This window comes from Pyrgilauda ruficollis, unplaced genomic scaffold, assembly GCF_017590135.1.
Source record: "Pyrgilauda ruficollis isolate IOZ18807 unplaced genomic scaffold, ASM1759013v1 scaffold9, whole genome shotgun sequence".
Lineage (NCBI taxonomy): Eukaryota > Metazoa > Chordata > Aves > Passeriformes > Passeridae > Pyrgilauda > Pyrgilauda ruficollis.
Genome location: NW_024531043.1, coordinates 1051080 through 1066356, shown reverse-complemented (window position 1 = coordinate 1066356; position 15277 = coordinate 1051080). Strand labels below are relative to the sequence as shown.

At 56.8% G+C, this 15277-nt stretch overlaps 1 protein-coding gene across 4 annotated transcripts in view; it reads left to right on the top strand.

Moving 5' to 3' along the window:
• The window catches only part of OSBP2 (oxysterol binding protein 2), a 91868-nt gene extending 77106 nt beyond the window's left edge, over window positions 1-14762 (top strand). For 2 of the 4 annotated variants that reach the window (XM_041489130.1, XM_041489127.1), the window contains 10 exons: window positions 1091-1208; window positions 2102-2168; window positions 2497-2664; window positions 5323-5568; window positions 8035-8155; window positions 9109-9212; window positions 9482-9577; window positions 9911-10095; window positions 11196-11416; window positions 11826-14762. In XM_041489130.1, coding sequence (XP_041345064.1) covers window positions 1091-1208; window positions 2102-2168; window positions 2497-2664; window positions 5323-5568; window positions 8035-8155; window positions 9109-9212; window positions 9482-9577; window positions 9911-10095; window positions 11196-11416; window positions 11826-11968 — 1469 coding nt within the window. In that variant the 3' untranslated portion in view covers window positions 11969-14762. Of the gene's footprint in view, window positions 1-1087; window positions 1209-2101; window positions 2169-2496; window positions 2665-5322; window positions 5569-8034; window positions 8156-9108; window positions 9213-9481; window positions 9578-9910; window positions 10096-11195; window positions 11417-11825 lie in introns of all 4 variants that reach the window. The other 2 variants (XM_041489128.1, XM_041489126.1) reach the window with 1 other exon arrangement.
• Window positions 14763-15277: the final 515 nt, after the last annotated feature.

Here is a 15277-nt window from a genome sequence, read left to right as displayed (position 1 = left end):
AGGCTCAGGGTGCCCTGGCACTGCTGAGTTGGCTGCGTGGGGTGGCAGTGGAGCAGCCAGGGCTCATTTGCAATAAGATCCAACAGCTTTGCAGATTCCTGCCAAATGTCCTTCCCCCAGGGCAGCGCTAGTTAGAGCCACAAAAACTGCTAATAATGCCGGGTCTTACTTTTAAAGGAAATACAGACCCGAGGGACAGAGCAGTGGCTGCTGGAGGTGGGGGGTGGTGTTGGTGCCAGGCACTGCCCTCGTTCCCTTATGGCCTCAAGGGAGGTTGAGTCTGGATATTGGGCAATATTTCTTCATGGAAAGGGTTGTTCAGCCGTGTCCCCATCCCTGGAGGGATTTAACAGCGGTGTGGATGTGACACCTGGGGACACGGGTTGGTGTGGCCAGGGCAGTGCTCGGGAATGGCGGGGCTTGATGTTCTCAGAGGGCCGGAGCAGCCGAAACAATGCTGAGGGACAGCTGGGGAGGGCAGGGGGACATCGCTGCAGGGACAGGCACAGATCCGCCTGCGGTGGTGACCCTGCTCCTCTGGAGAGTGGGAGTGAGGCAGGGAATGGGATTGTCCGGGCTGGGCGGGAGCAGGGCAGCTGCACCGGGACTCCGCCGGCTCCGGGCGCCGCCGCCATGGATCCGTCCCATGTTTGGAAACATCCGGAGCGATGTTTGGAAATGCGGGGCTGGGAAACCTCTCCAGCATCACCTGAAACACGTGACATTTTTTTTCCTGCTTTAATCCAAACCGGATTTCCCGGCGGACGGGGCGGTGCTGGAGCGGAGCCACATCAGACGGGGGCTGGGCACGCCCGTGTCACCCTCAGGCGGCCTGGGGACATTTTCGGGGGTGCTCCCGAGCACGGCAGGGTCGCCTTGTGAGCCTGGGCTGGGGAGCAGGGCACATCCTTGCTTCTAGGAGCTGGAAATCGGTACAGCATCCTCGGGGTGTGGAGCCGGATGCAGGGGGGACCAGGCTGTGAAGGGAGCCGGCGAGAGGGGACACAGTGGGGGCTCTGGGGACAGATCCTGCGGCGGGCTCGGGAGGGGAGCAGCAGCACGGGATGTCTCAAAGCCTCTGTGCCAGCAGGGAGTGTGCAGTCTGCCAAAGGAGAGGCCAGTGATGAAGATGAAGAGACGGAGTACTTCGATGCCATGGAGGACGCACCAGCTTTTATCACTGTAACTGCAGACCCCAAGCACCACAGGTACCGCCCCGGCCTGCCTGGGAATGCGGGAAGGGCTGGGAAGAGCCGCTTTTCCCGCAGCAGCCCCTCCCACGGGGGCTCTCTGTGGGCATGTCCTCCAGAACTTCCCCAGCCTCTGTCCAGAGGTCCATCCTGTGTCCGGCTGCTCCTGCATTCCTGGAGCAAGGCTGAGGATGGCCCCCAGTTGTAGTGGAGCAGGTGAGGAAGGGCAGGTGTCACCTGGTGCTGTGGGAGAGCTGAGTCCTCTGCCTCTCAGCTGATGGGAGCAGGGACTTGGAGGGAAATCCCTCAGAGTGTTGGGCAGAGGCAGGGAGCACCTTGCCTTGACAGAATCATGGAATCATAGGATGGGTAGGGCTGGAAGGAGCCTTAAAGTTCCTCTCATTCCCCCCCCTGCCATGGGCATGGGCACCTTCCACTATTCCAGGTTGCTCCCAGCCCTGTCCAGCCTGGCCTTGGGCACTGCCAGGGATCCAGGGGCAATCGCAGCTTCTGTGGGCACTCTGTGCCAGGGCCTGCCCCACCCTCACAGGGAAGAATTTGTTCCCAATATCCTATATAACCCTGACCTCTCTCTGCTGTCACCTGCTCTTACTCCTCCAGGGACACCTGGGCTGGAGGAACCTGTGGTCTGACTGATGGTCACATCACTGGGCTTGGTGACAAAAGCAGAATCTCTGTGCCCCCAGGGCTGCAGTTGAGAATCCCTTCCTGAGCATCCTGTCCTTAGAATCCCCTCCTAACACCTATGCACAGCCTCTGTCACTCCAGTTCCTTCCTGGCAGTGCCCTGGGGGCGTGCAGGGAGATGCTCTGGGTGATCTGCACCAGCCCTGGGAGTTCCTGTCCTGCTCTGCCCTTCCCTGTGCTCAGCAGCTGCTGTTCCCCCTGCAGGCGTTCGGGCAGCAACCTGAGCGGGGCCAGCGAGGGCCACCCCGAGGACTGGAACCTGGAGGACAGTGTGAGTTGGCTGGGCAGGGTGGGAAGGGTGGTCTTGGTGGAGTGGAACCAGGGGAGAGGGGATGGTTGTGAAGGGACCCTTCATCTGGGTCCAGATGCTCTGTAGGGGTTCCTCTGTGAGTCACAGATGTCAGCAGGCATCAGCAACCTAAACACTCTCCTGAGGGAAGCAGAAAGGTGTTGGGGAACAATTGTACCCATATTTCCCTGGAGAACAGGCTTCCAGCAATGCTCCTCAGGTGTGTCCTGGGCTGTGGTTGCTGTTCCTGGGAGCTGCTGGGTCTGGTTGGGTCCAGCTTAAACCTGAGTTCCTTTTGTTGCTTCCACAGGTGTTTGAGAGCTCAAATCAAAGCAGCTACAATGAGTCCACAGGCAAAGATCTCCTGCCGAGGAAGAGGAGAAGGACTCGAATTCCTGACAAACCCAACTACAGCCTTAACCTCTGGAGTATCATGAAGAACTGCATTGGCAAGGAGCTCTCCAAGATCCCCATGCCTGTGAGTCTGAGTGTCCCTGGCACCAGGGCTGGCACAGGGGGTTGATTTGGGCAGCTCTTGGCTGTGCAGAGTGTTTGGATTACAGCCCTGGATGGTTCTGCTGGTGCTGTGGTGGCACAGCAGCCCCAGGCAGGGACAGGAGATTGTCACCAGGGACTGGATTTTGTGCTGGCAACTGCTGCATGCTTATCACGGAATTGTGGAATGATTTGGGTAGGACAGGACCTTAAAGCTCATCCAGTCCACCCCTACGGGCAGGGACACCTTCCACTGTCCCAGGCTGCTCTGGGCACCCTGTGCCAGGGCCTGCCCACCCTCCCAGGGAACAATTCCTTCCCAATATCCCATCCATCCCTGCTCTCTGGCAGTGGGAAGCCATTCCCTGTGTCCTGTCCCTCCATCCCTTGTCCCCAGTCCCTCTCCAGCTCTCCTGGAGCCCCTTCAGGCCCTGCAAGGGGCTCTGAGCTCTCCCTGGAGCCTTCTCCTCTCCAGGTGAGCACCCCCAGCTCTCCAGCCTGGCCCCAGAGCAGAGGGACTCAAGACCTCAGATCATCTTTGTGACCTCCTCTGGACTTGCTCCAGCACATCCTTGCTCCTGGGCAAGCTGGAGCAGAGGGAACATTGCCTGAGTGTCCTCTGCATATCCAGCTGCTGCAGAGGGGTGGAGGGGAGCAGGACACTGTGAGTCCCTGAGGATTCATGAAGAAGGGACCCTGCTGCTGGTGATGTTTTTCCCACTGTGATCCAGGACAGGACACTCAGGGCTCAGCCCCACCTGCACCAACCATGGCAGGGCTGGGTTCCACCCCAGGGGCTTAGAGAGCCTCCTCTTCCTTACAGAGAGCAGCTTTTTGGTGAAGGAGGTGCTGAGGGCAGGTTTTGGGTGCTGCTGGTTCAGCCCTAGGGGCAAAGGCTGCCTGTGATGGCCAGAAAGGGTTTGCTGGGGGTTCTGTGTGGAACAGCCCCCACGTGGGCTGCACAGAGCCATATTCGTGGTCCATCCTCGGTTGGGTAAAGAGCACATTCCAAGGGCTGGGATGCTGGATTGGTTGTGCCCTGTCTCTTCAAACAAGTCTGAGTGAGAGTTCAGAGCTCTGCTGAGAGTGATGAACTGTCACTTCCTTGTGCTATTTCCAGCTTGGATGGACAGCCCAGCACCATCCAGTTCTGCAGCAGCAGCAGATCAGGGTGTGATGGGCAGAGGAATAAGCTCAGAATGTGAAATCCCAGCAGCTGCTGGTTCCTGGAGAGAGAAATTTATACTTCTCCTATCAATCAAATCATCCTGGGAGCTGCTCGAGTCCAAACCTGGGGGCAGTGTGGAAGAGAGGAGGTTTAAGAAAAAATTGTTGCCCATGAGGGTCTGAGGCCCTGGCACAGGGTGCCCAGAGCAGCTGTGGCTGCCCCTGGATCCCTGGCAGTGCCCAAGGCCAGGCTGGACACTGGGGCTAGGATGCAGCCTGGGACAGTGGAAGGTGTCCCTGCCCATGGCAGGGGTGGCACTGGATGGGCTTTAAGTTCCCTTCCAGCCCAAACCATTCTGGGATTCTGTGAAATCCTGAAGGATCCCACAGTCCCTGTGAAGTGAGAAGGAAGATCCTGCCAGAGATGCACCAGGACCCACACCACAAGCTCAGCTGCATGTGGACATTCTCTGGGGAGATTCCTGATGAATTAAGAGCATTTCTGAGGTTCTCTGAGGTCTTCTGAGACCCATCCCCTTCCTGGGGATGTGATGGACTGACAAACGTCTTCTGCAAACAGCTCCTTGGTTTTCCCTCTGAATGAACAAACCTGCAGCACTGAAAGGGAGAAAAACAGTTGTAGGAATTTGGAATTTGGGTGGATTCATCTTCTTCCCCCATAAAAGGCTTTTGCTCCCCCCTGTTGCCTGAGCAGTGCTGAGGATGCAGCTGCTGGCTTTGTTCTCTGCATCTCCCCCGAGAATTATCCCAAGTGATTTGCTCTTTATGTGGATTTGATGCTGCTCTTTCTCCTCAGCTCCCTCTTTCTCTGATGCTGTAAGATCCCTGCCACTTGCAGGCTAAATCCCTGAGTGGAAAATCTAAAAAAAGCTAAATCCTGGAATCTGGAGTTTGTTTTTTCTACTATGAAATATTTAACTTGGCTTAGAAAAGTGGTTCTTCAGCCATCTGCTCCTCTTAAAATATATTTCTTTGTTTTGAACTGAAGCTAAGAAGGCAGAAGACCTTTCGTGGCTCTGTCTTGCTTTCAATTATTTTTTAATTTCAATATTTTCAGAGTGAAAAATAGGGGTGTTGTCATGGGGCTGGAGTCCCAGGAGCATGGAGACCCCAAAATGGGGCTTTTCCAGGTTTTCTGGGCAGCTGGGTCACCTGGCACACAGGGATGGAGGTGATGAGGGCAGGCTGGGGAGCAGCACATCCCTGTCCTGTGGCCAGTGGGATGCTGGCTGGGAGGGGGCTGATCTCATTGTTGAGGCTCATTTTGGGGTCAGGGTGATAACCTGGGCTGATCCCTGATCATCCCACAGGGCTGTTGGCTCCCCCACACCCCAAACCTTGGTGCTGCCTGGCACAGATCAGGGAGCAGAGCACATATTCCCTTTCCTTTGGGCTTGGTGGTGCCTTTTGGGGATTTCTCCTGCGTTCTTAACCCCGCCTTGTTCCCCTACAGGTGAACTTCAACGAGCCCCTGTCCATGCTGCAGCGGCTCACGGAGGACCTGGAGTACCACGAGCTGCTGGACAAGGCAGTGAAGTGTGAGAGCTCCACGGAGCAGATGTGCTTTGTGGCCGCCTTCTCCGTGTCCTCCTACTCCACCACTGTGCACCGCACTGCAAAGCCATTCAACCCCCTGCTGGGGGAGACCTTCGAGCTGGACCGCCTGGAGGAGCTGGGCTTCCGATCGCTCTGCGAGCAGGTGAGGGCTGGGGCTCCCTGCGGTCATCCTGCTGCTGCCATCCCGCTGGGGGGCAGCCAGCAGCACCTCCCGAGCCTTCCGTGGGCTCTTCTCCCAGAAGTGGGACGGGGACAAGGTGGTTGATGGAGTCCCCACCCCTGGGGGTGTCCAGGGAAGGACTGGATGTGGCACTGGGTGCTCTGGGCTGGGTGACACGGTAGGGATGGGTCACAGGTTTGACTGGATTGGCTTGGCCCTTTGTCCCCAGGTTTGGAGCAGTTGCAGCAGTGGTGCCAGGCTCTGCCACCAGCTCCTTGTAGGACACCCAGGGGTGGACAAAGCTCTCCCTGGCTGTGGGTACCCAAACTATAGTATTATCAGGGCCCCCTGACGTCTGGGAAATGATTGGCATCTTACTCTAAGGTTTCAGAATGCTGAACATTCGCTTTAGTAAAACTATATTATATTACATTATACTATATTATAACTATACAACAAAGAATACTCAAGAATACTAAAGAAAACTCATGACTGTCTCCTGGCAGTCAGGACACAGCTTTCAGTGATTGGCTAAAGAAACAAAACAATCTTCAGCAGAATCTAAAGTCCTTCAATTAAACAACTTTCCCAACACATTCCACATGTGCAAAACACCAAGAGCAGCAAGCAGAGATAAAAATTGTTTTCCCTCTGTGCTTCTCCAAGAAAAGACTTGAGAGAGAGAATTACGTCTCTCTGTTCAGAGGGCATGTCAATACCACATCAAACTTGTCAGACACCTGTGGAGCTCTGGCTTGAGGCAGGATGGCACCTCCTGTCAAATCCCATCCCATCCCATCCCATCCCATCCCATCCCATCCCATCCCGGCTGTGCTGAACAGGTTCTGTGGGGGTCTCCTGGAAGTGTGACCCAAGGAAGGTCCTGCAGTAGATAATCCCCAGAATTCCTGGCTCTGCTGTCCCTCCACACCCCCAGTGCTGTGGCCCAGTGTGACCCAGCTCTGCATGTCCCCAGATGGTCCATCCCAGCCTGGGAGCCATCCCAGTGCCCGTGGCTGCAGTGAGGTGGGACACTGCCAGCCACAGCCTGAGCCCTGGTGCAGCTCTCATGCCTGCCCTTCCTGCCAGGGTCAGAGGTTGCCTCATGCCTCAGCCACCCCAGCACTGTGTCGCAGAGCTGTCACAGAGCTCAGGTTCTCCCACCTCAGCAGTGTCACATCTTCTTCTCCCCTTGCCTGGCAGCAGTTCCTAGCCTGTCATCTGGTTTAACCTGGAAGGGATGAAACCATCCTCACCTTCCTGGGTAGATTTCTCAGCCTCATCCCAGCTGTGGTGCCATGCCCAGGGCTCCCTGTCTTCCCTGGGTACCTCTGACCACATCTCTCCCAGTCCTGCCTGTCCAGTACTGCTGGACACCCCTGATTGCATCATTCCCAAACTTTCATCACCCCTGTTCTCATTCTTTCGCCCCCCTTTTCGCCACACTCCTTCCTCCATCCTTGTTCCCTCACAAATAAATAACCTGCCTGGAAGTAATTTCTCTGGTTGGTCCCAGTTTTCCTCTGTTTGTACCCAGATTTGATATTCCTGACCACTTCCAGCCTCCTTTCCCGCTGCTCTGAATTTTCCTTGGTGCTGCCTTTGCTGCTCAGCCTGCCAACACACCCAGCCAAGCAGTGATAATCCAGTGCCTGAAATCCAGTTATCCAAATAGGATTTCCTGCTGCTGGTGCCTGGGATTTAATGGCAAGGCCTTGGCCCTGCCCGTGTGTGTAATCCCGAGCTCGGGGCGCTCAGCCTGTAATTACAGCAGGGAAATCATCCCGGGGATCCCTGGGTGCCTGTGCCAGGCTGTGCCACCAGCTGAGAGCCTGCTGAGGGCAGGTCCCTCTGCCTGGGATATTCCTGCTCCTGCCTCGGTTTTGGGCAGCTTGTTTTCCAGGGCAGGGTGATGTGAGCACCACCTCTAACAAGTCACTCTCAGGATTTGGGGTGCTGTGTCCACTTTTTCAGCCTGGTGTGTGTGTGAGGGAAAAACCAAAGTCTTGTTGTGAGTTCTGGACCAGTTGTGGGCCTGTGTCCTCTGGGATTTCCCAGGTGCTGTTCCAGTCGGATTACTGGGGTGTCAGCACATCCATGTTTCTCAGCCAGGATCCCAGAGCCATGTCCTGGGGTCAGGGAACAGCAGCATCTCACTGCGATGGTTGCTCAAGTGAAGATCTCATGGATCATGCTTCGAAATGAGCCTGAGCAGATCCTGGCTGGATCCTGGTGTGTCTCCCTTTGCTGCCAGGGCACTGCGTGGGGGTGCCCCCGCTGCCCAGGAGGGGATTGTGGTGTCCAGGAGCACTCTTAGTGCCAAAGCTGATGTGGTGCCCAGGGCCTGGAGCTTCCTCAGTGCTGATCTGGCGTGGGGCTGTCTCCTCCGAGCACTCAGCCATGCTCTGCGGTGGCCGTGTCCTCACGGGCTGTGTGTCCTGTCCCCAGGTGAGCCACCACCCCCCGGCAGCTGCCCACCACGTGTACTCCAGGCGAGGGTGGACGCTGTGGCAGGAGATCACCATCGCCAGCAAGTTCAGGGGCAAATACCTCTCCATCATGCCACTGGGTAGGTGATGATTCTGGAATTCCCTGGGATTGACTGGCCTTGCACTGCTCATGTAAAACCCAGCAGTTAAAGAAACTGCTTCCTTAGCCTTTGGCAATTCCTTGGGTTCACCTGGGGCTCTGAGAATCCCCTGGGCTCACCTGGGACTCTGGGAATCCCCTGGGCTCACCTGGGGCTCAGTGAGTTCTACCCCAGGCAGTTAAGGAGCCCAGGTTTGTGCTCCTGATCCAATGATCACTTCCAGGTTTGTGCTCCTGATCAGGATGACTGGCCTTGCACTGCTCATGTAAAACCCAGCAGTTAAAGAAACTGCTTCCTTAGCCTTTGGCAATTCCTTGGGTTCACCTGGGGCTCTGAGAATCCCCTGGGCTCACCTGGGACTCTGGGAATCCCCTGGGCTCACCTGGGGCTCAGTGAGTTCTACCCCAGGCAGTTAAGGAGCCCAGGTTTGTGCTCCTGATCAGGGTCTCTTCCAGATCTGCCCTGGAAGTGGAAGTGATGCCAGCTGCAAAGGCTCCTTTGCTTTGGAAGTACCCTGCTTGCCCTGGAATTGATTTCTCCTTCCATGATATTCCTTTAAGTTTAAAGTTAACTTGCTGCCTGTTTTAACCCTCTCCCTGCCAGTCAAGTGCAATAAGCTGCCTCCTTCCAGCATTTTATTTTCCTTTTGCCTCTCCCTGGGCTGGGCAGCATTCCCAGAATGGTGCCAGTGCCTGAATCAACCAGGCAGCACATTTCTGACCTGCTTTTAGAGTGAGTACTTTGGCAGAGGGCCTGGCAGGAGTTGTCCCTCCCTTCGTGGAGAAGACGAAGGGAGGGATGAATCCAGAGCCAGAGCTGTTTGGGGGTTGCAGGGAGAGGGATGGCCCTGAGGATGAGCACAGTTCTAGGGTGGTGGTGGGCTCTGGGGAACATCTGCCCCTGCTGAGCTCAGATCATTCCTGTCTCCACAGGCGCCATCCACCTGGAATTCCACTCCAGTGGGAATCACTACGTGTGGAGGAAAGTCACCTCCACGGTGCACAACATCATCGTGGGCAAGCTCTGGATCGACCAGGTGGGTGAGGGCACGCTTCTGCCTGGCTCTGGGGGGCTGGAGGAGCATTGGGCACGTGCTCCTGCCACGATGGGAAGCTGTGCTTCCCTGCTGGGATGGGAAGGGCTTCCTGGAGCCTTTCCTGGCTCTTCCCGCGGCCAGCAGGTGCTGGGGGTGGCTGGAGTGGGGGGCAGCCACTGGTGCTGCTGTGCCCAGTGGGGATTGGTAGCTGCACTACATCTAACACCTCCTCTGTCTCTCCCTGCTGTGGTTCTGTGTCTTTTATCCAGTCTGGTGAAATAGAGATTGTTAACCATAAGTCCAAAGATAAATGCCAGCTGAAATTTACCCCCTACAGCTACTTCTCCAGGGATGTGCCCCGCAAGGTGAGTATCCAGCAGGGACTCTGCTCCTTCAGGGGTCACACCTGGCTCTTCCAGGCTCCCAGTACCACTGGGATGAGCCCCAGCATGGGGCTGAGGGGCTGGCCAGGCACCTCTAACGTGGGTCACCAGGGAGGGCTGGGTGGCACCTCTGTGTCCCGTGGTTTGGCTCTGATGTGCCGGAGCTGCACTGGGAGGGGTTTGGTGGGTTGGGCACCCACCTGCAAGGTCAGGGATGTCCCAGGAGACACAGCACCACATCCAGCTGGGCACCTGGAGGCTGTGGTGTCCCTCTGGGCATTCCCACACACCACCAGAACCGTGTCCCCCTGCCAGGTGACAGGGGTGGTGAGCGACGCCGACGGCAAAGCCCACTACGTCATGTCTGGCACGTGGGATGAGAAGATGGAGTGTTCCAAGATCCTCCACAGCAGCCACGGCAGCACCAGCACCGAGGGCAAGCAGAAAACTGTCTACCAGACACTGTCCCCAAAGGTCCTGTGGAGGAAGTACCCGCTCCCGTGAGTCCCTGGGGGTGGGATGGCACAGCAGGACTGGGGTGGGGATGGGATTTCCCAGGGCTTTGTGAAATGGGAGGCTCACGTGCCCAGGCCTGAGGACATGAGGGACTTTTGGGGCTGAGTGGCTTTTTCTGAGGTGGGTGCCTGGAAGGGGAGGGTTTCCTTGAGGGCTCTTGTGGGAGGGTTTGGGGCACTTGTGGGGGCTGGTTGGGTTTTTGGGGCAGTGGGCTCTGGAAGGGAGGGCTGTTGGCTGCTTTGCCTTGCTGGTCATTGTGTCCTTGGCCATTGTGTCCCACCAGTCACTTTGCTCCCCTGGAGACCAGTCCTCCCTTGGCCCTTGTGACCGTGGCAGGGCTGGGCTCCAATCAGTCTCTGAGCCCTGCAAGCATCAACAGTCCCTGCTTTGGGGATTTTCTCTTGGGATGGGGACTCCACTGCTGCCTTGGGCAGCCTGTTCCAATGCCTGACCACCCTTTCCAGGAAGGAATTTTCCCTAATATCCAATCTAAAACTGCTGTGGTGCAACATGAGGCCATTTCCTCTCATCCCATCCCTTGTTCCCTGGGAGCAGAGCCTGACTGCCCTGGCTGTCCCCTCCTGTCAGGGAGTTGTGCAGAGCCAGAGCCATCACACACCTGTCAGCAGCTCAGTCCCTTTTCCAGCCACACGCATCCCATGGGAAACATTCCATGCCACCCAAATTCCTAAAGAGCCAAGCTAGATTTATCCACAGGGAGGTTTTATTGGGGGACAGACTTTTTGGAGAAGAAATTGTGGGGAAAACCACCCTTGTGGTTGTAGGCAGGCTGGAGTGACTGTCTGCAGCTCAGTAGGTCCCCCCTGAGGCTCCTTTTCTCCAGGCTCAGCCCCTTTCCAGCTCCCTCAGCCTCTCCTGGGGCTCCAGCCCCTTCCCAGCTCCGTTCCCTGCCCTGGACACGCTCCAGCCCCTCCAGGTCTCTCCTGTCAGGAGGGTCCCAGAGCTGCCCCAGCACTGGAGGTGCCCCAGCAGTGCCAGCTCAGCAGGAGAGGATCAGTGGGGCTGGGGGGCTGTGCCTGAGGCATTCCCCAGCCCCCATCCTGACCAGGCTGTGTGCACTCAGGGAAAACGCCGAGAACATGTATTTCTTCTCGGAGCTGGCGCTGACGCTGAACGAGCCCGAGGAGCGCGTGGCGCCCACGGACAGCCGACTGCGCCCTGACCAGCGGCTGATGGAGAGCGGCCGCTGGGACGAGGCCAACGTGGAGAAGCAGAGGCTGGAGGAGAAGCAGAGAGCCGTGCGCCGGCGCAGGGAGGCCGAGGCCGTGGAGGCCCTGGAGGAAGGTGAGGAGCGCTTGGGGATGGCTCAGGATGCAGGGCCTGCGCTGGCCATGCTGCTGAGGGTTGTGGGGGACACACCCTGCGAGGGGAGGGCAGCTCTGGGGAATCCTTATGGGAGGGTTTGGGGCACTTGTGGGGCTGGTTGGGTTTTTGGGGCAGTGGGCTCTGGCAAGGTGGGCTGTTGGCTGCTTTGCCTTGCTGGCCATCATGTCCCTGGCCATCCTGTCACACCAGTCACTTTGTCCCCCTGGAGACCAGTCCTCCCTTGGCCCTCGTGACCATGGCAGGGCTGGGCTCCAATCAGTCCCTGAGCTCTGGGAGCACCAGCAGACAGTCCCTGCTCTTCTGGGAGCTGTGGGATTGTGGGGTTGCAGGTGCAGAAGCTGCCCTGACCCCCGTTCTGCCCGCCCAGGGAAGGACTACGAGGGGTACATCCCGCTGTGGTTCGAGCGCAAGGTGGACGCCGTCACCGGGGAGCTGATCTGTGTCTACAAGGGCGGCTACTGGGAGGCCAAGGACAAGCAGGACTGGAGCGTGTGCCCCGACATCTTCTGAGCCCCCCAGAGCTCGGGGGCCACCCCTGGGACAGCGGCACAGCCCGAGGGACAGCGAGGACACGCCAGCAGCATCCCGCCGGGCCAACGGAGTCAACACATGCAGAGATCCAAACAGGGATTCCAAACCTATTTTTTTATGCACTAATAAATAGCATCCTTTTTTTTTTTTTTTTTTTTTTTTTTAATGGTGGCTTTTCCAGTGACTGCTTAGGAGTGAGGACACGTGGAGCTGGGTTGGGTTTAGGATGTTCGTTGCTGTCAGGAGTTGCTGCCTATATCCTCCAGCGCCTTGGCTCCGATGGCTGAGACGTCGACTTCCAAAGATGCCCAGGGTGTGGGAATGCTGTGCTTGTGTGAGCTCTTCTCTTTGCCATTTTTTTTCTTTTTTTGGGACCCCATTTCTGTGTGGACTTTATGGAATTATTTTTTTAAAAAAATGAATCTTGCTCCTGGTTCAGGTTTCCTTCAAAGACGGACATGAACAACTCTGCTTAGAAAACTGTCCCCAGGAGCTGTGGCACTTGATCCCAGAGGCTCTTGGTGGTTCCACACTGTCCAGTCATCCCAGTAACACCAAGTAGGATATTTCAGCTGGTGACTTTGAGGTTTTTGACCTGGTTTTTATTTTTTTCCAAGAGTGTCGGAGGTGCTTCCCCACAGTCTGATGTGTTCAGGCAAAGCTTGGGCCTGTCTTTACCGTGTGGGAGTGGTTTGAGTGAGGTTTGCTTTGGTTTTCCTGCAACCACATCCAAAGGGGGAAACGGCCCCTGCAGGCTGGGAACGCCAGGCTGATGCAGAGTTTTTGTCCCAGTGATGCTCCTGGCTCCGTATCCCTGCTCTGTGTCCCTGCACATGGGGGCTGGATCTCAATTCCAGCTTTTCCATTGGTGTCTCCCTGCTGAGCTGTGCCTGAGGCTGGGTGGGAGAGGAGGGAAGAGGTGCCAGGGGAGAGGAGGGGAGAGATGTCGTGGTGCTGCTGGGATGGAGCCTTGGTCCTGCATCTCTCAACCTGCTCAGCCAGCCAGGCCTGGCTACAGGCTGAGGCTGGAGGGTCCCTGCATCCCAGCGCCCACTCCCAAGTCCTGTTCCTCCCCTCCCTCATCCTGGGCTCTCCCTGCAACAGCTCTAATTTGTCAGGGCAGGGACCCCTCAATCCCCTCACCCCTCCTGGGTGCCATTACCCTCCCTGGCCCTGGGTGCACCGGGAGGAGCGGGATGAGCACTGCTGGTGACAGGTGAGGACTGGGAGCCCCGAGGGGAAGCAGGAGGTGGTGGCATCCCAAAGATGGGATTTGCTAGGCCAGGGAGTAGCAGGAACACCTGGAGACCTGCACTGGCCCCCCACTGCTGGATCCCACTTTTGCTGTCTTCTTCTCTGGCTCTCCATCATATCACACTGACCCTGCCTCCGGGGCCACCCCAAGCCAGCCCGTCACACCCATGTGAAGTTAATTAGCAATAATGAACCTTGAGGCAATGGTAACTGGAATATCCAGGCTTGCACACGGGACACTTATGCAATCAGGTTCCTCATCCATCAGTCTCCTCCTGATCAGCTTCCAGCACTTCCATCCCTGTGATCCCCACAGTGTACAGTCCCCACGGCCCTCACGGCGTCACCGTGCTGCAGGGCAGCCCCCACTGCTCTCAGTACACCCTTTAATCTTATTTATTTGCTTCTAATTTATACATATATATATATATATATAAATATATATAAAATTATTTTGCTTAAATTTCTATGGTACACAAAAGATGAAAAATGATGAAGACAGAAGTGTCTGTCTGAGTTTTTACAGCACGAGTACGATTCCCCTCGGCTCGTCCCCGAGCTCGGGTGGTGGCGATGGAACGATTCCCATAGCAGGGAAGCAATGGTTTGCTCCAAAGCTGGATCCTGTAGCATGGAAAAGGTGTTCCAGAGACATTCCCATCTGGAAATGATTTGTCTGGGGTTTGTGGCACTAGGGATTCCTGGGAGTGGGATGCTCCAAGCTGCTTCCCAGTGTCCCAAGAGTTGCAGCAGCTGCTCCAGAATGTTCACTCCTTCCTGGAGCTTTACCCTGGCTCAGGAAAGCTGATCTTAAAATGCTCCAGCCTGGGATTTGGCCTGTGAGAGCTGCCTGTGTCCTGGCCCCAGGTGTCCTGCCTGGGAGAGGGAGGCTGCTCCCCACTGATCCCTGGTGCTGCTGCCCTGGCTTGTGGCAGCACCGAAGTGTCCCAGGGGATTTGTCCCCGAGTCAGGTCTGTAGAAGGGGCTGAAATGGAGCTCTTCAGAATGCCTTATTTGCCTTTTTGCTGTGTCAATGCAAGCGTCATCCGGGAGCTTGGAGCAGGGAGGAGCTCCAGCACAGGCTGTTCCCAGGCTGGATTGGGGTTCCTGAGTGGAGCAGAAGGAGTGGGATGTGCTCCCTACGTGCTGGCACCGAGGGTCCTGCTGGGCTCTGGGGCCCCGAGGGGTCTCCTCTGCTGTGCCCCCATCGCCTCCTCCGTCTGGGAACCCCCATCACAGACCCTGCACAGCTCCACGGAGCCTGGGGGAGCATGAGGAGCACCCCAACGCAGAAATCCCCCGGATTTTAGGCTAATGGTAAAAATTGCTCCATCTTCCAGAGATCATCTTCTCAGCAGCACTTAACCAGAGCACCATCTCCTGGTCCTGTTCCTCCTCGAGGATTTTAATGTCATTCCACTGTAAATGCTGTTGAATGTATTTTCTTTTCGAACAACAATATATTGTGAGTGATCCCTCTTCTCCTACACAGAAATAAAACTTGGATTCGGGAGTTTTACAGGCTGTGGTGCTGAGATGGTCACTGGCTCCCCAGGGCTGCAGGTCCTGGAGGAGCTCTGGGTGTGAGAGGGGACATGGACGCGGGGTGGGGGAGAGGGAGGCATCCTGGAAGGTGGCACAGGAAGGAGAAGATCAGGGAATGTTGCTCGAAGGAGGAGGTTGCTCATAGGACAGGGAAGTCCAGGGAAGTGGTGGTTCAGGGAAGGAGGAGGATCTGGGGAGGATCTGCCAAGGGGGGGAGATGGTGCAGGGAGGGTGGTTTGAGGGGCAGGAGGGGATGTGATTCAGGGGAAGTTGTCCAAGGCAGGAGGTCCAGGGAAGCAGGAACATGGAAGGAGATTATCTGGGAGCAACAACTTGGAGGAGAAGGAGAAGCAGGGCAGGGTTTGCCCCCGGAGGGAGATGGGCCAGGAGACATCATCGGGGTGGAGATGTCCCAGGGGAGCCTGGCCAGGGGGAAAGGTGGTGGTGGCCCAGAGGAGGAGGAGCAACAAACGGGGTCGGGGGAAGCTA